General features: G+C 48.0%; 1 protein-coding gene across 1 annotated transcript; it reads right to left on the bottom strand.

Annotated features, from left to right (window-relative positions):
* Positions 1-21,911: 21,911 nt before the first annotated feature.
* Positions 21,912-24,503, bottom strand: LOC134945886 (E3 ubiquitin-protein ligase TRIM11-like). Its single transcript, XM_063935438.1, has one exon. It carries the CDS (start codon positions 24,436-24,438, stop codon positions 22,864-22,866), a length of 1,575 nt encoding a protein of 524 aa, XP_063791508.1. The 5' UTR covers positions 24,439-24,503; the 3' UTR covers positions 21,912-22,863.
* Positions 24,504-25,318: the final 815 nt, after the last annotated feature.

The raw sequence follows: 25,318 nt of genomic DNA, 5'->3' as shown, positions 1-25,318 counted from the left end.
CTGGTGTTTAACATAATGATGTTTATGCTGGGAGTTGTTGTTCCTCTTTGTCTTACTTTTCCTGTGAGAGATAGTCTTGTATAGCAGCTTGTATTTCAGGTTACATCTTTGCTTTCTTGCAGGGGTAGGGTTTAATCTCCCAATCCAGTCGTTGCAATGGCTTGATCTGTAAGTAAACGTAGAGGAATCTGGTTGTGCATAAAAACAGCTCTTGAAACCCTTGGGTCTCCTGTGGGTAAAGTCACTTTTATCGAACTGCCAGTGGTGACTAAGTACACTGTTGCCGACACAGGAGTTGCACACCTTCATATTCTATCATCTTGTGTGTCGTATAGTGACTTTATCATAGTAAGTTCTGATGGACTCAGTCTTCTCCTGTTTCAAGTCTGGGGCTGCTGGTGCCCTGAGTGTCTGTGCATGACACCATCTCTTAAGTCTTGTCATGTACATCTTTCCACTTTCAACCGTTGTTCTATTTTCCTCTGTCGGAACGTCCGTTATGGCTGGGCAATCATCTACTGCATCTGCTTTTAACATGGTGCTTACTGTTTGGGCAGTTGCTGGTCCTAGTATAGCCTCACACAACTGGTGGTAGTCGACCCATGCCGGTGTCCATATGGTTTGAATTCTTTCCATATAGGCATAAAATGCTGTTGGGTTTTTTCTAGGATCTGGGGACTCTGCAACTATATTTGCGAGGCCATTGCCATACCATGGTTTGTGGTGTTGGCTCTGTACGATGTATGGTTCGTTCGTCCTGGCTGCATTATCTGGGTTGCGTATTCTCTGTACTTGTGCTGGATACAGAGAAACAGCCAATGATCGTCTTTCAGCATTTCTAGTCGCATAGATATCTTGGCATGGTGGTTCATGGGGTGAAATCCAGTTTCCACAATTTGGGCAATGTTCATATCCTTCTGGAACGCAAAACTGACATACCGGACACAATCTTTCTGGAAAATATGTCAGTTTATTCTGTACATTATGCACCTGGGCATGAAAAGCTGTAGAGGCTGTGTCTTGACCCCTTGCTTCTCCTCTTCACCTGATTTGCACCCTTTCGCCTATAGTTCCTGATTGTGGACAATTGTTTACTGGACTCATAGCTTGATTCCAGGTGTCTACCACTCGTTTAAACATGAGGGGAACTTTAGCTGCCCAGTTTCTTTGGTTTGATCTTGTTGGGGTTTCTTGTGATAAAGTATCAGGACACTGGGGCATACTCTGTACACATAGCTCAGGTAAATCATTTGGGTTTTCAACCACAGATCCTTCCAAGATAGGGCTGATTATTCGCCACTCTTTTCCTGGTTCATCTCTTTTCAATTTCACTGTTAGTGAGCTTGCAGATGATTCAATTCTGTTCATACTAGGGTACCTGGGTGTGCATGCATGTCTGGGTATAGGGGTGGGGTATAGTGTGGAGGTGCTGTTGCTGGACTAGGTCTCAGTGGTCATTAATTCACTTGGTACCTCTTGCTGCTTTAAAATTGTTCGGCTTGCTCCCGAGTCTATAATGCATTGATATTGGTGACCTGTTGGCAGTACAAGGGTCACTTGATCATTTTCTTGTTCAGATGGTGTTTTGGCAGGGAGGTACCTCGGGAAGCCACTTCTTCATGCTTTAGGTTTTTCTTGCTGGTTTTCACACCATTCCTTGTATTTTTTGCAATTCTTCTTGAAATGTCCTTTTTGCTTGCAGAAATAACACTTTCTGTCATCTTGCTTGGTTCCTTCTTTTGAGTTCCTTCCTGTGGCCCCTTGCGTTGGGCTTCTGATTTTCCACTTGCTTTGTTCCTGGACAACGTGAACTGTTACCTTCGGTATGGCATTCTTTTCTTTGGCTTTTCTTATTTTTTCATTTTCTCTTTCTTGTGCTACAGTGATCCAGATGGATACTTGATCTCTACAATTATGCTTAATTATCCAACTCTTGTTACAGGAGGCAAATTTTTCCCATTTCTCTAAGTCTGGTGTCCCTTCTGACGGAAAACCTGCTCTTTTAAAAATTTTACTTATTCCTTTCAAAGCTTTCCTCCCCTCCCTGTTACTAACAATATCCACGGGTTTGTCGGGCCCTGACATCTTTACAGACCGCGCTCCCATGCCTGGGTGAACGTGTGCGGAACCCCTCCTGATGTGGTATTTAAGTAACTCCTTTTGAGGGACTTAAAATCTCCTTTTAGAGCTTTCCTCCCCTCCCTGTTACTAACAATATCCACGGGTTTGAACCCATCCTGTTGTGGTATTTTAGCAACCCCTTTTGTGGGACTTAAAATCTCCTTTTAGAGCTTTCCTCCCCTCCCTGTTACTAACAATATCCACGGGTTTGAACCCATCCTGTTGTGGTATTTTAGCAACCCCTTATGAGGGAATTAAAATCTCCTCGTGAGACGCTGACTCTGAAGAATCTCTTCTATCCTTGTACCTAAAAAGCTCCTTAAATCCGTCTGTGGACAAATGACTGGGGTTGTAGTGTTGTCCCTTCCTCCCTGTGTTGGTGGAAAATCTGTTAGTACTGCTCCCCAAGTGAGACTTGCATAATAGATTATTTCTTCTGGATCACTGAGATGCGTCCCTAATATTATTGTTAAGTCACTCCAAGGGTCTATCCCTCTGCCTATATAGACTCCTGCTTGTACCAGTTCCCCTGTTGTTCCTTGTGTTCTTGGTAAACTCCCCACTATTCTTGGAATACGTTCACCTTGTGTCTCTTTCAGACAGTAGCTGTTCTTTATTACTGACCCAATCCTACCCCTTAACTGTCTTGCATAGGGACATACAATATATACAGTACAATGTGTGCAGGAGAATCTAGTTACTGACACTGGTTTCATTATTCAGCAGACAACCCGACTCCCCCCACACTTTCAAAAGCATATTGACAGAGTACATACAACAGTGCAAGGATACAAAAACAAAGATGACAGTAAATGCTATATCTGTTATCTGTGTGCACGGCAGCTGTTTGAGGCTGCACGGGCACATGGGTCTTAGACCTGGGATTATGTGGTTCCTAGGCCAATAGGTTATGATGTTAGATCAATCATTCTTAATGTAATGTTCCAACAATTCCCTTTTTTAAATGACAACCTATTTTACAATAAAATTCATCATCATTTTCCACATAACCAAATGAGACTTCAGTGCTTGTAATTGCCACCAATCTCGGTGCTACGGACCCTTTGTATTTTCTTAACACAACAACACAGGTACAAGATTTGCATATACCTCTTTGGTTATTTATCAATTCAAACTGTATATCAGCATTAGAATACACCTTGGGCATATGCCACCTTTTAAAAATTTAAAATTTTTCTGGATATTTGATTAATTCCCCCTGTACACTTGTGACAAATTAGCTGAAGATATTTACCCACAATTCAACAATATAACATAAATGTATGGTACCTTAAAAAATTTCTTCTGACTGACACTGGGCTCTTTAAGATATTCTCTGACCTTCCCGACTGGACTTCCGCAGATTCATTCAAGAAACGCTGATTCAAATGAGCAGGTAGAAATCTACACATTAAATCTCACTTACCGTTTTTTTTTATCAGCGGTTCCTGAAAGATCAGAGGATTTATTGCCAGTGGAGGAGATGCTGGAATATCTCCGGACGATGCTCCCAAATGTTAGGGTATGTTAACCTATTCAGGTCTGGTCTATAAACTCTCTGCAGTCATCAGTCAGAATTCTGTTTCTTTTGCAACCGGTTGGAGATCAGTGAATGAAAAGGTGACACAGGATCATGTGTAACCTAAGCAGACCATAGTTGACCTGGCTTAGGGGCCATATAAGGTTTATTTTATAGCTGGAGGACAAAGGATTCATGTTTGCCAATACATTTAGCCAATCAGAATACACCATGTATGTCTCAAAAACTGTAATACATCAATTGTCATACAAGATTATAATTAGCAATTAGAACATTCTAGAAAATGGTTAGTGCTTCGTTTATCAGTCTTTCGGACATAAACTTCTTTCCAATTAGCCTTGGATACATCTGGCGTTGCCTTGTCCTTGAACACGTCATGCTTTAGAACAAGATATTCGAGGTATAAGGTCTGAATATATCTGTCCAATATTTTTAAGGACACATGAACACATTTTTTGTGATTAACAGTAAATATCTTAATCAATGCAAAAAAGCGTGAATCAATATATTTGCTATACTGCGGAAGCTCCTACACCATCACAGGTAATACACTGCACAGAGCAGATAGGAGACAGGATATATATCTGATACATCTTTATTCATGTCTGTATATAAGGTGACGGCTCCTATTCCTGTTATTAGTAGTGACAGGCAATACACTGCACAGAGCAGACAGGAGGCAGGATATATATCTGATACATCTTTATTCATGTCTGTATATAAGGTGACGGCTCCTATTCCTGTTATTAGTAGTGACGGGTAATACACTGCACAGAGCAGACAGGAGGCAGGATATATATCTGATACATCTTTATTCATGTCTGTATAAAAGGTGACGGCTCCTATTCCTGTTATTAGTAGTGACAGGTAATACACTGCACAGAGCAGACAGGAGGCAGGATATATATCTGATACATCTTTATTCATGTCTGTATATAAGGTGACGGCTCCTATTCCTGTTAGTAGTGACAGGTAATACACTGCACAGAGCAGACAGAAGGCAGGATATATATCTGATACATCTTTATTCATGTCTGTATATAAGGTGACGCCTCCTATTCCTGTTATTAGTAGTGACAGGTAATACACTGCACAGAGCAGACAGGAGACAGGATATATATCTGATACATCTTTATTCATCTCCTATATATTTGCCTTAATCTGTGACTCTGTGCTCGTAACGCTGGGCGGAGTCACAGAGCTGGGCGGAGTCAACTGCATCTGCTGCAGGGAGCTACCCCATACCCAGCGCCAGCAGCAGTCAGGTGCAAGACCCTACTTACAGTATAGGAGGTGAGGATGGCCACTAGCTGCCGGCTGCTGTGCCTGTCCCCCCCCCCCCAATCACCTGTGACAGCGGGCTGTGTGCTGTGCAGCGCGGGTCCCGAAAAGGGGGCGGAGCTACGGCGTCATGAGGGGGCGGAGCTACATGGAATAGAGGGGCGGAGTTACACGGGACCAGACAGCTGAACAGTGGTGGAATCAGCATTGCAGTGACGGCCAGCCAGACTTGGTAAGTGGAGGGTGAGAGAGAAATGTGTGTGTGTGTGTGTGTGTGTGTGTGTGTGTGTGTGTGTGTGTGTGTGTGTGTTTGTGTATAGTGTGTGTGTGTGTGTGTGTGTGTGTGTGTGTGTGTGTGTGTGTGTGTGTGTGTGTGTGTGTATATATATGGTGGTGTGTGTGTGTTTGTATATATGTGTGAATTGTGTGTGTGTGTGAGGTATGTCTGTGTGTGCGCACTTTATGGACGCCACTGCTGGGGGGGCCATTACATGCAAGGACGCTACTAATATAGGGGGGCATTACGTATAAGGACGCTACTACTATAGCGGGGGCATTACGTATAAGGACGCTACTACTATAGGGGGGGCATTACGTATAAGGACGCTACTACTATAGGGGGGCATTACGTATAAGGATGCTACTACTATAGGGGGGGCATTACGTATAAGGATGCTACTACTATAGGGGGGGCATTACATATAAGGACGCTACTACTATAGGGGGGCATTACGTATAAGGACGCTACTACTATAGGGGGGCATTACGTATAAGGACGCTACTACTATAGGGGGGGCATTACGTATAAGGACGCTACTACTATAGGGGGGCATTACGTATAAGGACGCTACTACTATAGGGGGGCATTACGTATAAGGACGCTACTACTATGGGGGGGCATTACGTATAAGGATGCTACTACTATAGGGGGGGCATTACGTATAAGGACGCTACTACTATGGGGGGGCATTACGTATAAGGACGCTACTACTATAGGGGGGCATTACATATAAGGAGGCTACTAATACTGGGGGGGCATTACATATAAGGACGCTACTACTATCGGGGGGCATTACGTATAAGGACGCTACTACTATAGGGGGGCATTACGTATAAGGAGGCTACTAATACTGGGCGGGCATTATGTATAAGGACTCTATTACTTCTGGGGGGCATTATGTATAAGGACGGTGCTACTACTACTGGGAGGGCATTACATGTAAGGATGCTACTACTACTGGGGGGGCATTATGTATAAGGACGCTACTACTGGGAGGGCATTACATGTAAGGATGCTACTACTACTGGGGGGGCATTATGTATAAGGACGGTACTACTACTGGGGGCACATTATGTATAAGGATGCTACTACTACAGGGGTGGCATTACGTATTAGGACACTACTATTACTGTTGGGGGGCATTACATATAACTGCTACTACTACTGGGGGGCATTACGTATAAGGACGCTACTACTACGGGTGGGGCATTACGTATAAGGATGCTACTATTACTGTTGTGGGGCATTACATATAACTGCTACTACTACTGGGGGGGCATTATGTATAAGGACGCTACTACTACTGGGGGGGCATTATGTATAAGGATGCTACTACTACTGGGGGGGCATTATGTATAAGGATGCTACTACTACTGGGGGGGCATTATGTATAAGGACGCTACTATTACTGTTGGGGAGCATTACATATAACTGCTACTACTACTGGGGGGGCATTATGTATAAGGACACTACTACTATTGGGGGGGCATTACGTATATGGACGCTACTACTACGGGTGGGGCATTACGTATAAGGACGCTACTACTACGGGTGGGGCATTACGTATAAGATGAATAAGATTGTGCTACATTGTGGCGTAATTTTAAATGGGGGTACTATTGTGTGGCCATGCCCCTTAGTTGTGAGACCACACCACTTTTCCCGATGCACAACAAAGGAATATGGGAGGGCGCAAAATTCATAGTTTGCAGGGGGCGCCGAACACCCTAGCACCGGCCCTGGCCACCAGTAGCAAAAGTACACCACGGCCACTGACACTATCTGCAGGGAGGGGAACAGCGCTGATATGGAGGGTACTTGCAGGCAGCGAGTCGCCGCCCGCAGCTCCTCTCCCACCTACACACCATACCTGCCGCCTGACACCCACACCCCAGGGAGAGGGCGCTAGCTCAGGCACCGCTAGATCAGCATCTGCAGCATACACACAAGGGCTGCCATGCTCAGCGGCAAGCGGTGCGGAGCATGTGCAGCGGGACAGCGCCAGGACGGGACACGCACTAATCAACATTGCTGCTGGGCCGGAGCTCCCTCCGTCTGCAGCCTAAGGACGCGCGCCGCACCTCTCCAGGGAAACACCATGCCTGCCCGCCCACAGGGCTCCGGACGCTTACCTATGCTCCGCAATCACAGCAGCTGACGCTGCCAGGCAGGATGGAGGAATGACGCCCCTCAGACGGGGCGGACAGTGTGCGGCGGAACGGGGCCAGGAAGGAATGCTGACCACGACCCATTGCTGCTGGGTCTGAGCTCCCTCCCTCTGCAGTCATCATCTCACAGCAGCAGCCTGGAGGTTAGTGGCCACCGCGACCCGCACATCCTTACCTCACACATACCTCACACATACCTCACATATACCTCACATATACCTCACACATGAGAGCAAAGGTACACACACTGTGACATCACACCTGTAGCCCACCCCTATATCTGCTAAGTACTCCCCGTCACTATGCCCTGTCACCCTCATCCTGCTCTCTAACTGCCTGTCTGTGTACTGGCCTTCACCCCTCTTACACCATCACCAACCCTCACTAACTACCACAGTGACTATGTGCACTGATATCTGCCCCTCCACCACCTGCAGCGCCCCTGGACCCCTCCCCATCCCCCGCAAACCCCCGCACCTGCCCCTCCACCACCCGTGGCACCCCCACCCACTGCGCCTTCGGACCCCCTACCCCACCCGCAGTGTCTTCCAAATCCCTCCCCCATCTGCAGCAGCCCCTTCACCACTCCCCCATCCGCTGCACCCCCGGACCCATCTTCTGTACCCCCACCCCTCCAGCAACAGCAACACTTTCGGTCCCACTACCCCACCCGCAGCACTCACCCCACCAACCACTCCACCTGCGGACCCCCTACACCACCTGCTCCTCCACCACCTACAGCCCCTCCCGATCCACCGCACCCTCACCCCCCTCCCTCCCTCCCCCACCCGCAGCGCCTCCAGGCCCCCTACCTCACCCGCAACACCTGCACCCTTCTCCGCCAACAGCGCCTCCGGAACCCCTCCCCCATCCGCAACAGCCCCTCCCCCGCCTCCCCCACCCACAGCACCCCCACCCCTCCCGCATCCCCTGACCCCCTCCCCATCCGCTGAACCCCCGCATTCACCCCTCCCCCATCCGCTGCACCCACTGAACCATCCCCTACACCCCCACCTCTCCAGCAACCGCAACACCTTCGGACCCACTACCCCACCCTCAGCACCCACCCCTCCACCACCCACTGCACCTCCGGACCTCCTCCACCACCCGCTCCTCCACCACCTGCAGCCCCTCCCCATCCACCGCGCCCCCACCCGCAGCGCCTCCAGGCCCCCTACCTCACCCGCAACACCTGCACCCTTCCACCCTGCAGCGCCTCCGGAACCCCTCCCTCATCCGCAACAGCCCCTCACCCGCCTCTCCCCCACCCACAGCACCTCACCTCTCCCACACTCCCGGACCACCTCCACCATCCGCTGCACCCCCGCACCCACCCGCGCACACACCCCTCCACCACCTGCAGCACCTCCAGACCCCCTCCCCCATCCACCGCAAATCCACACACCTGTCCCTCCACCACCCATGGCACCCCCACCCACAGCACCTACGGACCCCACACCTCAACACACACGGACCTTCCCTCCTCCGGACCCCTAACCCCATTCACTGCACCCCCCCTCTCCCACCCGCAATGCCTCCACACCTCCTATCCACCCGCTACACCCTTTCCCACCCGCAGTACCTCTGAAACCCCTCCCCCATCCAGCCCAGCATCTGCCCCTCCCCCACACACAACGCCCCCCCCCGGCCCCCTCCCCCGGTACCCACCCGTGGCGCCTCCAGACCCCCTATGCCACCCGCCCCTTCACCACCTACATCACCTCCGGACCCCCTCCCCCATCCGCCACACCCCGAATCTGGCTCTCCCCCGCCTGCTGCACCTTTGGATCCCCTACCCCACCCACGCAGCAGGCCCTTCCCAATCCGCATCGCCTACACCATTCGCAACAGCACCGCACCCGCCACTCCCCCACCCACGTTACCCCCGCATCCACCCCTCCCCCACCCACCGCGCCCCCTGGACACCTCCCCCATCCACTGCACACCCGCACCAACCCCTTCCCCATCTGCAGCGCCTTCGGAACCCCTCCTCCATCCGAAACAGCCCTGCAGCTGCCATCCCCCACCTGCAACACCCCTGCTCCTACCCCACCCGCAGCGCCTTCATACCCCCTCCCCCATCCGCGGTCCCCACTCCCCAAACCCCTTACTGTTGCAAGGGACTACGCCCCCTTCATCATCGGAAGCCCTTTCATTGTGCAATATTCAAACACTAACAAAACTAGGAATGCAGGTAATACTCCATATATTGAACCCCAGAAAGGCGTGCAGGGGTTAAGGGGGCGTAGCACCTTCCGACGGTGTGAAGAGCGCCCGTAGGGCGCGATGAAGCACCTAGTGTCTGTATATAAGGTGACGGCTCCTATTCCTGTTATTAGTAGTGACAGGTAATACACTGCACAGAGCAGACAGGAGGCAGGATATATATCTGATACATCTTTATTCATGTCTGTATATAAGGTGACGGCTCCTATTCCTGTTATTAGTAGTGACAGGTAATACACTGCACAGAGCAGACAGGAGGCAGGATATATATCTGATACATCTTTATTTATGTCTGTATATAAGGTGACGGCTCCTCTTCCTGTTATTAGTAGTGTGACAGGACGGTACCGTACGGAAGCGCTCGCCGCTTGCCGCGTCCCGTTGACTGCGCACAGAATGGAAGGTCAAGCCGCACAAGCCTGACCACATAGGGGATTCCCGCTTACCGTCAGTAACCGCCTGTTACTGACTCCACCCACTGCGCTGTGGGCGGGTTCTTGCTGCCACCACCAAACTCCTAACCTGCCGTGGCGTTTGGAACCACGGTTCTGCTCTGTATGTGCCGACGCACTGCCTTACCACAGCTGTGTGGTGTTGACGAATCCCCTCTAGCCACTTGCTAGGCCTCTACCGGTAGCTGGCGGAAGGCGGAGCTTGGAGACGTCAGGTGCTTCCCTGGACAGCCGGAGAACGGGGCTAGGTTTGGCCTAACCCTGTAGGTCACAAGATGAAGCAGTCTTCTTGAGGCAAAGGTGTTTATTGCTCAAATAACCTTTAAAAAGGCTCCTCCCTATTGCTAGGGGCAACAGCATACAATCAAGATGTTTTCAGCAGAAGAAGATGTTACAACTACAACTCTGGAGGCACGCAGGTCTCCTTTTTATGTCAGTTTTCCACACAGTACCACAGGGGGGTAAGCCCTCCCTGTCTTCTCCAACCAATCAGGTTATTTTACAAAATACCAATAAATTACATTTTACAAGGATATAAGTGCAATAAAACAATATCCTCCTTCCTGTCACCCAGACAACGTTTGGTATCAGATTAACATTCACTATTGATAAATTTATCACATATCTTCAAAATACAGATGTTTCTGGTCATTCCCATCTCCAGGCAATCCCAGTGTCTGAGATTACAACAGGAATGCTACAATACAAACAAACAGTCTTCCTTCCTGCATAGGTCGTTCGTATGTCAATTAAATCAGGTACATGAAACAAGTTCCAAGCCCATAAACCCAATGATTAGCATCTCTCTCTAAGGAACTTACACATCAAAAGGTATTGTCCTTCACACCTCTCTGCTAGCACGGAGCCATTAGCATGCCCCTTCCTATTTCCAGAGGATAAGAGATGCTTATTCAGTAACTGCATTTTTCCTTTAAATACATTTCATTTAAACACGTGTTTCCCTTTAAATATACACCAAGCCTCTCTTGAATATAAAATAAATACATTTAAACATGTCTTCCTGCAATGGTGCACAGAGCACTACATATGACATGTTAAAACACATGATTCAACAAACTTTTAAACAGTCCGCAACATGGCGCTGGGCACGAGGGTTAACCCCTTCAGTGCTGCAGACGCCATTACACGTGTGGCTGGCTTGTCTCTCCGGCCACATTCCTTCCCCCCCATTCAAGCTGGTCAACCAGGGACCCATGTCCCAACGATTTGGGTCCTGGTCCCGCAGTCCCTTTTGTTGAAGGGGACGCTACCTAGGGTGTGTAGGCCCCGGCCTAGACAGTTCATCCATAGTGCAGTGGGCCTCTCTTCGTGGGTGCACAATGTTTAAATAGTCCACCTGAAGTCCAAGTTCAAGGCTCCACCACAAAAGTCTGTCCAATTTCCCCAAGGTAGGTTGCAGCCACCTGACAGGTAGGTGGTAAGTCACCACGGTGGGGGGCCGGTTACAAACAAGTGCCACCCACGGTGTCCCAACTGTGGCATACCCTACCTCCCACAATAGCAGTATACTGCTCAGTCAGGCCACAGGGTGCTCCTGCCCATATGGCTCTTTCTGGCTCGGTACTGCTCCCAGTCCGTGCAGTGGCGCAATAGTTCGTAACACACAGTCCAGGTCAAGAATGTGCGCCATCAGCACTGGAGCGGGTACCCGAGCCTCTTTCAATGACTGGAATGCCAACTCGCAAGCGGGTGCAAATTCCACTGACTTGGGAATGCCCTTCCTAGCCATCTCTGTCAAGGGGTTCACTACAGGACTAAAGTCAATGACAACATGTCCGTAGGGCCTTACAGGTTCTAAGGTCAGTACCGGTCTGGGTGATGTGGGTCGGGGACAGCCTCTGGTTGCCTCCACCCCCTCTGGGTTGGGCCTACCCCTGTCTCCTCCCACATGGTGCCCCAGGCACTGCACCTCCGTCATACCTATCTGGCAACTGTCTGCCCTAACTGTCAGACCTGCCCTCCAATCCTCTTCTGTCGACCTATGACTCGGGAAACCTACCCTGTCACCTAGGCCTACTCTTTCCTCCTCGTCCGCTACCTGTGCCACAGTGATGGCGGCCAGACCACCAGCCTCTGGATCCTGTGTGGCATCCACTACAAGGAGGCTGCGTGTCTTCCCCGATCTACTGCGCACAGGCAGGGGACCTGCTATGTCCACAGCAACTTGCTGCAAGGGTTCTCCTATGGGCAGAGGCCCAGAGACAACACAAACGCTGGAGTGCCCCGGCTGCCAACGCATGGCACCAGCCTTACATTTGGTCTGGGCGTCATCCGACATTCCAGACCAGGGTAAGCTCTGTGTCAGGCACTTCAGGGTACGGTCTGTCTCCGGGTTACTGTCCAAAGGGGTTTCGCTGGCAACCGACACCGGTTGCACAGGAACGTTCCCTGAGGGGACCAGTTGGACACATTCCCTATCTGGTCTATCCCCTCCCACTTTCCTGTCTACCCTGTACCTTAACCCTTTCCGCCAGGTCAAACTTCCTGCCCCAACCCTGTCAAGGTCGCTGCCAGAGTGGCGCCTCATGCCTTTCGGGGATGGGTCAGAGAGTTGAGCCTCCCTAAACTCCTGCCTGTGGCCCTCAATCTCTCCTAAATTGGGACACTCTACAGGGGGATCTAGGTGGGGACTACTAGGGTCAGTCTGGTAGGGGTCAGTCATGGAAAAGTCAGTGTGGTTTCTCATACTCACCGCCGGAGTTGGCAAACCACTTGGGTCAGGAGCATCATTGGGCACCCCCACAGGATCAAACGAGCTGGAACCGACATCCTCTGCGTTGCTAGGGGACGTAGGCATACCAGAGGCAAAAGGCATGCGGGGTCGATGTACTGATCTAGCCGCTGTGATCTTTTCCTCTGGGCTGGTTGATGCTGTGGTTGGCTGTGCTGGCAGTTGTCTAGCAGCTGTAGTCTTTTCCTCTGGGCTGGGCTGTGCTGGAGTAGCTGATGTCAACGGTGGTTTTGGAACTTGACTCCGCGGAATGGCGCCAACAAACGTAGTGACGATCCCACCACCCAGGTCATTTCCTAGGACCACATCAGTTGGGAGACCATCCATGACGACAACTTCTCGCAACTCTGGTCCAGCTCCCCAGTCCAGGTAGACTCTTGCCATGGAAACCGCTTTTTCTGTTCCTTCTGCCAGGGTGACCGTGGCAGTGCGACCCTGCAATACTGCAGCAGGATCTATAAGGTGGGGGCTCACCACAGTGATTGAGGCCCCAGAGTCTCTTAGGCCTTCTCCCTACAGGGGTCCCACGTGGACTGGCTGCAGGTGCCTCCACATGTTGTGTAGGGGCTGTTTGGCCATGCAGGTGACTCTCTCCGCAGAGTGCACCTGTCTCTCGCCACACTCCATCGGACTGACTGGAGGGGGAACAGTCTCTGTAGGCTCATCTCCTCTCGTCAAACAAGCGATCCGGGCTCCAGCACTCGGATTTGGGGCACGAGTCTGGGGTGCTTGGGATGCAGGACAGTTCATCCTCAGATGTCCGATTTTCCCACAGCCGTAGCACTTCTTCTCCAGTCGTGGCACCGATGATCTCTGATCAGTTGCAGGGACGCTGCGGTGCGGTTGCTGGCCAAGAGCACCCGGGTTGGAAGATGCTTGTCTTTGGGGGTGATGAGCTGAAGAGGGGGGTCCCCTTGGTGGTACAGTCTGTTGGAGCTGGCTGCTGGCGGGGCGCTTCTGCCCCCGTGGCCGAATTGCCACATATTTGTCGGCTAATTGGGCAGCCATCTTTAAGCTGGATGGCTCCCGATCTAGCACCCACTCCTTCACTTCTTGGGCGCACCTGCGCCGCGGTAGAACTGCTCCCTGCAGATCAGGTCGATCAGTGCGTCCCATGTAGTGGCTTCCGAATCCTTCACCCACTTCACCACGTACTGCCGCAGCTGGTTGGCGAACTGCTCATGGGTGCTGCTAGGATTCTTGGGCAAGTCTCTGAACTTCTTCCTGTAAGACTCGGGAGTGATGAAGAATCGCTGGAGGAGGGCCTTCGCGACTTCGTCGTATGTTCCCACAGTCCTCCGTCGCCACTCCTCGATAGGCCTCCAAGGCCCCTCCATGCAGAGTGGGCACAAGGTGTCTCACCCACTCTGACTTGGGTAGATCGTGTAGTTTACAAGTCCTTTCAAAAACTTGCAAATGTCCATCAATGTCCCCATCACTGTCTGCAAACTTGGCAAACTGTATACGTCCTGATCTGTGTACAACAGCTGACAACGGCTCCCGGGGTACCACGGCCTGTGGTGCCCGCTCATCACGCCACATCTGGATGATGATCAAGCGCTCTTGCTCCGTTGCCCTTTCCCCCAATTCCGCTAGCCGATCTGCTAGGCTATCCGGGCCGCCCCCCCTGGGACGTTGGGATCCTGGCCCTGCTAGGGATTGCTGGGAAACATTGCTGCTGTGAGAGAGGGCGGGGCTTGTGGTTCTCACCGGTTCCTTACGAAGGTCCACTGTTGGGCCGTCCTCTGCGATGCTGACGCCGTCAGTGCTTTCCACCTCCGCCCGATGAGACTCCTCCACGCTCCTGAGCGCCGCCTTCATGACGCTTCTGGACGCGTTGGAAGGGATATCCACACCCTTCCCCTGGCATACGATCTCCAGATCCTCCTTGGACATTCCGCTGAATTCCGCCATCTTGTGCGTTCTCCTGCGCTGCAGTTACTCCTCTCCTGAGTAACTCGGCTTCTCCAATCGGGTGATGAAAAGCCGCCTGGGATTATCCCACCACTATGCCACCAATTTCTGTGACAGGACGGTACCGTACGGAAGCGCTCGCCGCTTGCCGCGTCCCGTTGACTGCGCACAGAATGGAAGGTCAAGCCGCACGAGCCTGACCACATAGGGGATTCCCGCTTACCGCCAGTAACCGCCTGTTACTGACTCCACCCACTGCGCTGTGGGCGGGTTCTTGCTGCCACCACCAAACTCCTAACCTGCCGTGGCGTTTGGAACCACGGTTCTGCTCTGTATGTGCCGACGCACTGCCTTACCACAGCTGTGTGGTGTTGACGAATCCCCTCTAGCCACTTGCTAGGCCTCTACCGGTAGCTGGCGGAAGGCGGAGCTTGGAGACGTCAGGTGCTTCCCTGGACAGCCGGAGAACGGGGCTAGGTTTGGCCTAACCCTGTAGGTCACAAGATGAAGCAGTCTTCTTGAGGCAAAGGTGTTTATTGCTCAAATAACCTTTAAAAAGGCTCCTCCCTATTGCTAGGGGCAACAGCATACAATCAAGATGTTTTCAGCAGAAGAAGATGTTACAACTACAACTCTGGAGGCACGCAGGTCTCCTTTTTATGTCAGTTTTCCACACAGTACCACAGGGGGGTAAGCCCTCCCTGTCTTCTCCAACCAATCAGGTTATTTTACAAAATACCAATAAATTACATTTTACAAGGATATAAGTGCAATAAAACAATATCCTCCTTCCTGTCACCCAGACAACGTTTGGTATCAGATTAACATTCACTATTGATAAATTTATCACATATCTTCAAAATACAGATGTTTCTGGTCATTCCCATCTCCAGGCAATCCCAGTGTCTGAGATTACAACAGGAATGCTACAATACAAACAAACAGTCTTCCTTCCTGCATAGGTCGTTCGTATGTCAATTAAATCAGGTACATGAAACAAGTTCCAAGCCCATAAACCCAATGATTAGCATCTCTCTCTAAGGAACTTACACATCAAAAGGTATTGTCCTTCACACCTCTCTGCTAGCACGGAGCCATTAGCATGCCCCTTCCTATTTCCAGAGGATAAGAGATGCTTATTCAGTAACTGCATTTTTCCTTTAAATACATTTCATTTAAACACGTGTTTCCCTTTAAATATACACCAAGCCTCTCTTGAATATAAAATAAATACATTTAAACATGTCTTCCTGCAATGGTGCACAGAGCACTACATATGACATGTTAAAACACATGATTCAACAAACTTTTAAACAGTCCGCAACATGGCGCTGGGCACGAGGGTTAACCCCTTCAGTGCCGCAGACGCCATTACACGTGTGGCTGGCTTGTCTCTCCGGCCACAAGTAGTGACAGGTAATACACTGCACAGAGCAGACAGGAGACAGGATATATATCTGATACATCTTTATTCATGTCTGTATATAAGGTGACGGCTCCTATTCCTGTTATTAGTAGTGACAGGTAATACACTGCACAGAACAGACAGGAGGCAGGATATATATCTGATACATCTTTATTCATGTCTGTATATAAGGTGACGGCTCCTATTCCTGTTATTAGTAGTGACAGGTAATACACTGCACAGAGCAGACAGCAGACAGGAGGCAGGATATATATCTGATACATCTTTATTCATGTCTGTATATAAGGTGACGGCTCCTATTCCTGTTATTAGTAGTGACAGGTAATACACTGCACACAACAGACAGGAGACAGGATATATATCTGATACATCTTTATTCATGTCTGTATATAAGGTGACGGCTCCTATTCCTGTTATTAGTAGTGACAGGTAATACACTGCACAGAGCAGACAGGAGACAGGATATATATCTGATACATCTTTATTCATGTCTGTATATAAGGTGACGGCTCCTATTCCTGTTATTAGTAGTGACAGGTAATACACTGCACAGAGCAGACAGGAGGCAGGATATATATCTGATACATCTTTATTCATGTCTGTATATAAGGTGACGGCTCCTATTCCTGTTATTAGTAGTGACAGGTAATACACTGCACAGAGCAGACAGGAGGCAGGATATATATCTGATACATCTTTATTCATGTCTGTATATAAGGTGACGGCTCCTATTCCTGTTATTAGTAGTGACAGGTAATACACTGCACAGAGCAGACAGCAGACAGGAGGCAGGATATATATCTGATACATCTTTATTCATGTCTGTATATAAGGTGACGGCTCCTATTCCTGTTATTAGTAGTGACAGGTAATACACTGCACACAACAGACAGGAGACAGGATATATATCTGATACATCTTTATTCATGTCTGTATATAAGGTGACGGCTCCTATTCCTGTTATTAGTAGTGACAGGTAATACACTGCACAGAGCAGACAGGAGACAGGATATATATCTGATACATCTTTATTCATGTCTGTATATAAGGTGACGGCTCCTATTCCTGTTATTAGTAGTGACAGGTAATACACTGCACAGAGCAGACAGGAGGCAGGATATATATCTGATACATCTTTATTCATGTCTGTATATAAGGTGACGGCTCCTATTCCTGTTATTAGTAGTGACAGGTAATACACTGCACAGAGCAGACAGGAGGCAGGATATATATCTGATACATCTTTATTCATGTCTGTATATAAGGTGACGGCTCCTATTCCTGTTATTAGTAGTGACAGGTAATACACTGCACAGAGCAGACAGGAGGCAGGATATATATCTGATACATCTTTATTCATGTCTGTATATAAGGTGACGGCTCCTATTCCTGTTATTAGTAGTGACAGGCAATACACTGCACAGAGCAGACAGGAGGCAGGATATATATCTGATACATATTTATTCATGTCTGTATATAAGGTGACGGCTCCTATTCCTGTTATTAGTAGTGACAGGTAATACACTGCACAGAGCAGACAGTAGAGATGAGCGCCTGAAATTTTTCGGGTTTTGTGTTTTGGTTTTGGGTTCGGTTCCGCGGCCGTGTTTTGGGTTCGAACGCGTTTTGGCAAAACCTCACCGAATTATTTTTGTCGGATTCGGGTGTGTTTTGGATTCGGGTGTTTTTTTCCAAAAACACTAAAAAACAGCTTAAATCATAGAATTTGGGGGTCATTTTGATCCCAAAGTATTATTAACCTCAAAAACCATAATTTACACTCATTTTCAGTCTATTCTGAATACCTCACACCTCACAATATTATTTTTAGTCCTAAAATTTGCACCGAGGTCGCTGTGTGAGTAAGATAAGCGACCCTAGTGGCCGACACAAACACCGGGCCCATCTAGGAGTGGCACTGCAGTGTCACGCAGGATGTCCCTTCCAAAAAACCCTCCCCAAACAGCACATGACGCAAAGAAAAAAAGAGGCGCAATGAGGTAGCTGTGTGAGTAAGATTAGCGACCCTAGTGGCCGACACAAACACCGGGCCCATCTAGGAGTGGCACTGCAGTGTCACGCAGGATGGCCCTTCCAAAAAACCCTCCCCAAACAGCACATGACGCAAAGAAAAAAAGAGGCTTTTTACTGATATTTGGTGTTTTGGATTTGACATGCTCTGTACTATGACATTGGGCATCGGCCTTGGCAGACGACGTTGCTGGCATTTCATCGTCTCGGCCATGACTAGTGGCAGCAGCTTCAGCACGAGGTGGAAGTGGATCTTGATCTTTCCCTAATTTTGGAACCTCAACATTTTTGTTCTCCATATTTTAATAGGCACAACTAAAAGGCACCTCAGGTAAACAATGGAGATGGATGGATTGGATACTAGTATACAATTATGGACGGGCTGCCGAGTGCCGACACAGAGGTAGCCACAGCCGTGAACTACCGCACTGTACTGTGTCTGCTGCTAATATATAGACTGGTTGATAAAGAGATAGTATACTCGTAACTAGTATGTATGTATAAAGAAAGAAAAAAAAACCACGGTTAGGTGGTATATACAATTATGGACGGGCTGCCGAGTGCCGACACAGAGGTAGCCACAGCCGTGAACTACCGCACTGTACTGTGTCTGCTGCTAATATATAGACTGGTTGATAAAGAGATAGTATACTCGTAACTAGTATGTATGTATAAAGAAAGAAAAAAAAACCACGGTTAGGTGGTATATACAATTATGGACGGGCTGCCGAGTGCCGACACAGAGGTAGCCACAGCCGTGAACTACCGCACTGTACTGTGTCTGCTGCTAATATATAGACTGGTTGATAAAGAGATAGTATACTCGTAACTAGTATGTATGTATAAAGAAAGAAAAAAAAACCACGGTTAGGTCACTGGTATATACAATTATGGACGGGCTGCCGAGTGCCGACACAGAGGTAGCCACAGCCGTGAACTACCGCACTGTACTGTGTCTGCTGCTAATATATAGACTGGTTGATAAAGAGATAGTATACTCGTAACTAGTATGTATGTATAAAGAAAGAAAAAAAAACCACGGTTAGGTCACTGGTATATACAATTATGGACGGGCTGCCGAGTGCCGACACAGAGGTAGCCACAGCCGTGAACTACCGCACTGTACTGTGTCTGCTGCTAATATATAGACTGGTTGATAAAGAGATAGTATACTCGTAATTAGTATGTATGTATAAAGAAAGAAAAAAAAACCACGGTTAGGTCACTGGTATATACAATTATGGACGGGCTGCCGAGTGCCGACACAGAGGTAGCCACAGCCGTGAACTACCGCACTGTACTGTGTCTGCTGCTAATATATAGACTGGTTGATAAAGAGATAGTATACTCGTAACTAGTATGTATGTATAAAGAAAGAAAAAAAAACCACGGTTAGGTGGTATATACAATTATGGACGGGCTGCCGAGTGCCGACACAGAGGTAGCCACAGCCGTGAACTACCGCACTGTACTGTGTCTGCTGCTAATATATAGACTGGTTGATAAAGAGATAGTATACTCGTAACTAGTATGTATGTATAAAGAAAGAAAAAAAAACCACGGTTAGGTCACTGGTATATACAATTATGGACGGGCTGCCGAGTGCCGACACAGAGGTAGCCACAGCCGTGAACTACCGCACTGTACTGTGTCTGCTGCTAATATATAGACTGGTTGATAAAGAGATAGTATACTCGTAACTAGTATGTATGTATAAAGAAAGAAAAAAAAACCACGGTTAGGTGGTATATACAATTATGGACGGGCTGCCGAGTGCCGACACAGAGGTAGCCACAGCCGTGAACTACCGCACTGTACTGTGTCTGCTGCTAATATATAGACTGGTTGATAAAGAGATAGTATACTCGTAACTAGTATGTATGTATAAAGAAAGAAAAAAAAACCACGGTTAGGTCACTGGTATATACAATTATGGACGGGCTGCCGAGTGCCGACACAGAGGTAGCCACAGCCGTGAACTACCGCACTGTACTGTGTCTGCTGCTAATATATAGACTGGTTGATAAAGAGATAGTATACTCGTAACTAGTATGTATGTATAAAGAAAGAAAAAAAAACCACGGTTAGGTGGTATATACAATTATGGACGGGCTGCCGAGTGCCGACACAGAGGTAGCCACAGCCGTGAACTACCGCACTGTACTGTGTCTGCTGCTAATATATAGACTGGTTGATAAAGAGATAGTATACTCGTAACTAGTATGTATGTATAAAGAAAGAAAAAAAAACCACGGTTAGGTCACTGGTATATACAATTATGGACGGGCTGCGGAGTGCCGACACAGAGGTAGCCACAGCCGTGAACTACCGCACTGTACTGTGTCTGCTGCTAATATATAGACTGGTTGATAAAGAGATAGTATACTCGTAACTAGTATGTATGTATAAAGAAAGAAAAAAAAACCACGGTTAGGTGGTATATACAATTATGGACGGGCTGCCGAGTGCCGACACAGAGGTAGCCACAGCCGTGAACTACCGCACTGTACTGTGTCTGCTGCTAATATATAGACTGGTTGATAAAGAGATAGTATACTCGTAACTAGTATGTATGTATAAAGAAAGAAAAAAAAAACACGGTTAGGTCACTGGTATATACAATTATGGACGGGCTGCCGAGTGCCGACACAGAGGTAGCCACAGCCGTGAACTACCGCACTGTACTGTGTCTGCTGCTAATATATAGATTGGTTGATAAAGAGATAGTATACTCGTAACTAGTATGTATGTATAAAGAAAGAAAAAAAAACCACGGTTAGGTCACTGGTATATACAATTATGGACGGGCTGCCGAGTGCCGACACAGAGGTAGCCACAGCCGTGAACTACCGCACTGTACTGTGTCTGCTGCTAATATAGACTGGTTGATAAAGAGATAGTATACTACTAATATTATATACTGGTGGTCAGGTCACTGGTCACTAGTCACACTGGCAGTGGCACTCCTGCAGCAAAAGTGTGCACTGTTTAATTTTAATATAATATTATGTACTCCTGGCTCCTGCTATAACCTATAACTGGCACTGCAGTAGTGCTCCCCAGTCTCCCCCACAATTATAAGCTGTGTGAGCTGAGCAGTCAGACAGATATATAATATATATAGATGATGCAGCACACTGGCCTGAGCCTGAGCAGTGCACACAGATATGGTATGTATGTGACTGAGTCACTGTGTGCTGTGTATCGCTTTTTTCAGGCAGAGAACGGATTATAAATAAAAGTGGTGGTCACTGGTCACTATCAGCAAAACTCTGCACTGTACACTACTGAGTACTCCTAATGCTCCCCAAAATTAGTAAATCAAGTGTCTAAACGGAGAGGACGCCAGCCACGTCCTCTCCCTATCAATCTCAATGCACGTGTGAAAATGGCGGCGACGCGCGGCTCCTTATATAGAATCCGAGTCTCGCGATAGAATCCGAGCCTCGCGAGAATCCGACAGCGTCATGATGACGTTCGGGCGCGCTCGGGTTAACCGAGCAAGGCGGGAAGATCCGAGTCGCTCGGACTCGTGAAAAAAAACATGAAGTTCTGGCGGGTTCGGATTCAGAGAAACCGAACCCGCTCATCTCTAGCAGACAGGAGACAGGATATATATCTGATACATCTTTATTCATGTCTGTATATAAGGTGACGGCTCCTATTCCTGTTATTAGTAGTGACAGGTAATACACTGCACAGAGCAGACAGGAGGCAGGATATATATCTGATACATCTTTATTCATGTCTGTATATAAGGTGACGGCTCCTATTCCTGTTATTAGTGACAGTGTATTATCTGCTGCATCATCTACGCTCACCCGCACATGCACTGAGGGTCCTGTTTCCTTATCACCCACAGAAACCCAAAAAAGGTCCAAACTATAGGAATGAAACCCAACACACTGCATACACCCACCCAGGAGACTGCTGTACATACACATGTAACACGCTACATGTCATGAGGGAAAATGCATTATTACAATTCTATCAGAATATAATGTATATTATCCAGTTTATATTAAATACAAATTATACAATTCTCTGGCATTATTCTTACAGAACTGCTCCAAGAACTGACACTCTAGTTTAGATGGATGTCACCAACTTATAATACTGTAAGCTATAAAATTCTGCTCACTAGGGGTGCAGTGTTCCTCTTATCCAGCAGGTGTCACTGCAGCCTCCAATGGACATGTCAGCTCTGTTTTTGTCTACTAAGAAAGCCTGTCCCAAACATAGTAGATGATGATAGTTTTATGCCCCTCTCCTGAGACCTTCATAAATGTGGCTTCCTACAGAGGGCGGCATCACCACCAGCACTGTCTGCCTGACACAGACCCTCCTTAGTAGCAGGGAACAGACCAGCACTGGATCACTGACCTCTGGAGTCTGCGGATCAGGGGAACTCTGCACCCACGTTATACAGAACTTTATATGTTATTATAACTTAATCAATATAAAAGTTCTGGATGGAAGTTACTCTCTCATAAACACATATATTAATTATACAACAAATAGATCCCACCTCTACTATAGTATTTGGACTGTTCTAGATTATTATTGGAAAAAAAAATCCAAAGAAATACATTAGTAATGTTCAGTTCTTAATTTCACACAGTGAGTTAATATATTTTACGATTTCTTGCAAATAATTTCCTTGTTACACTATTTACTTTATGACTTTGATGCAGGAATTATTGTAGATACAGAAGGCAGCATATAGGGGCTCAGTGAAGGTGGCGGAGAAGGTGTGTAAGTGTCTGATGGGGTCACACAGCTGATAGAAGGACAGACGCCCGGCCTCATAGTCCAGGTATATCCTTACTGTCTGCACAGGAGAATATGGATTTATATGTATATATATATTGTTATGACGTGCTCCAAGTTTGTTAGTAAAGCTCAGGTTCCATGACTTGTTATTATAACCAATGAATGATTCATTACCACATATCTTTCTATCCATACTGTGACCGGCCACCCCTATCAGCCATTTCTCTGCTGCACTCACATCCACTTCCCAGTAATGTCTCCCAGATGAGAAGCTACAGGAGCTTAACACCTGCTGGACTAAAAACCTCTCTGGTCCATCTGGTCTCTGCTGATTTACATCAGTATAAGATGCAGATCTGCAATCCTCTGATATAATCATGTAATTACTGGCTGTCTTTATATCCAGTAATATGTCTGCTTTCTCCATCACTGAGAGCTGTCTCTTTATCTGTAGATCCATCAGATTATCAGACAAGTGTAAAAGTCTCCTGTGTAACATCTGTGAGATTATCATCTCATCCAGACATCCAGCGACTCTTACATCACTGGTGACATCACAGCTCCTGTGACTGATGACATCACTCTCTGGTTCTTGCTTCAGGACAGTTAATGGATTAGTGACGTTACATATCTCCTCAATGCTACTAATCTTCCTGGACAGCTCATCCTTCTGTTTCTCCAGCTGTGTGATCAGATCAGAGACTGAGAGTGACATCTGCTCTTCCTGTCTGGAGATTTCACCCAGGACCCCCCTCTCCAGATTGTCTACCTTCTCCCTGATGTCTCTAAACAGATCAGTGACTCTCTCAGTGACACCGGCAGCTTTCCCCTTCTCCTCTCTCCTTTGACCCTGCAGATGTTGCACTCTCCTCTCAGTCTCCTCTCTCTCAGACTTCAAGGTCTCAGTGACAGATCTCAGTGTCTCTTTTTTCTTCTCAGAGGCCACATCCAGAGGCTCCACGTGGTGACCCTGGTGGTCTCCGGCCACCCAGCAGGATATGCAGATAATGGATGAGTCCTCAGAGCAGTAATACTTCACCATCTCCTTGTGTACGGAGCATTTACTATCCTCAAAGGAAACAGTGGGTTCAGTTAAAACATGTTTAGTGGATATACTGTGTTTGCTCAAGTGTTTGTCACAAAATGAGGCTTCACACTGCAGGCATGATTTAGTAGCCGGCACAGGAGAGTTACAGTAAGTACAGAAGACTGGGGTCTCCTCCGGCTCTGGGTGACTACTTCGGAAACTTTCAACAATGTTACTCAGCTTCCTGTTCTTCTCCAGTGCCGGGCGCTCCTGATACTCTGTCCTGCACTCCGGACAGGAATAGACTCCAGCTCCCTCCTGTGTATCCAGCACCCTCACAATACAGTCCCGGCAGAAGTTGTGCCCACATCTCAGGGATACAGGGTCTGTATAAGTGCTCAGGCAGATGGAGCAGCTCAGCTCAGCTTCCAGGTCTGCAGACGCCATTCTAGGGAACAAGAAGAAATGAAATAAATCTGTCTTATGATACAGATCAGTGCAGAGGGTGGGACTGAGCAGTAACGTCCACAGAAATAGATGTGATGACAGTGAAAGTACGTCTGGGAATAGCTGTGTGGGGAGAAATTAGAGCTGTGACATTTTCTCAGTGGACACTTTATTAGTAGGACTTTCCTTTCCCCCCCTATCAGGCTGAATTATTTGTGGCATGGATACAACAGGGTTAGGGAAACATTCCACTGACTCATGGTGACATGATAGCAACACGCAGTTGCTGCAGATGTGTCGGCTGCACCTTCGGGCTGTGAGTCTCTCTTCCCCGCATCCCAAAGGTGTTCTATTGTATGGAGATCTGGTGAGGCCAGTGGAGCACACCGATCTTATGGAAAAGCGTAATCACACACACACACAATTCCAAATACACCCCTTCCTCTGAACTTTCCCTACATGTAAATGCCCTGTTGCTACTTAGGGACCCACGTTCAGCCACAGATGGAAAAGCAATCGTCCGGCAGCCAAAGGCTGGCACAGGCTGTTGATTATTCGCCGGGGTTTGTGGGGTATTTTGTTGACAGTCGCCATATCAACAAGAGAATGTCAACCTGGTCATGTTAATATGCAGCATGTAGACATGCTCACAATGTTGACACAAATGAAATGCTGACATAATTAGAATGTCAAAGTATCACTGGTGGACTAGCGGTGACTGACTTGGTAAGGTGGGTCCGTTGGCTCCAGCAATGTCTTCCAGGTTGAGCGGTCATCTGATGTTGACTTCTGGCGGTTTCACTGTGCTTGAGGCAGTATCACTAACACTTCCCCCCCCCCCCCCCCCCCCACACACACACACCTCCACCACCACCGTGCC

This window comes from Pseudophryne corroboree, chromosome 7, assembly GCF_028390025.1.
Source record: "Pseudophryne corroboree isolate aPseCor3 chromosome 7, aPseCor3.hap2, whole genome shotgun sequence".
NCBI lineage: Eukaryota > Metazoa > Chordata > Amphibia > Anura > Myobatrachidae > Pseudophryne > Pseudophryne corroboree.
The sequence above is the reverse complement of the archived record's forward strand: the minus strand, read 5'-3'. Positions and strand labels throughout refer to the sequence as shown.

Excerpts from the sequence above, each read along its gene's own strand:
- LOC134945886 (XM_063935438.1), bottom strand. The coding sequence starts at position 24,438 with ATGGCGTCTGCAGACCTGGAAGCTGAGCTGAGCTGCTCCATCTGCCTG.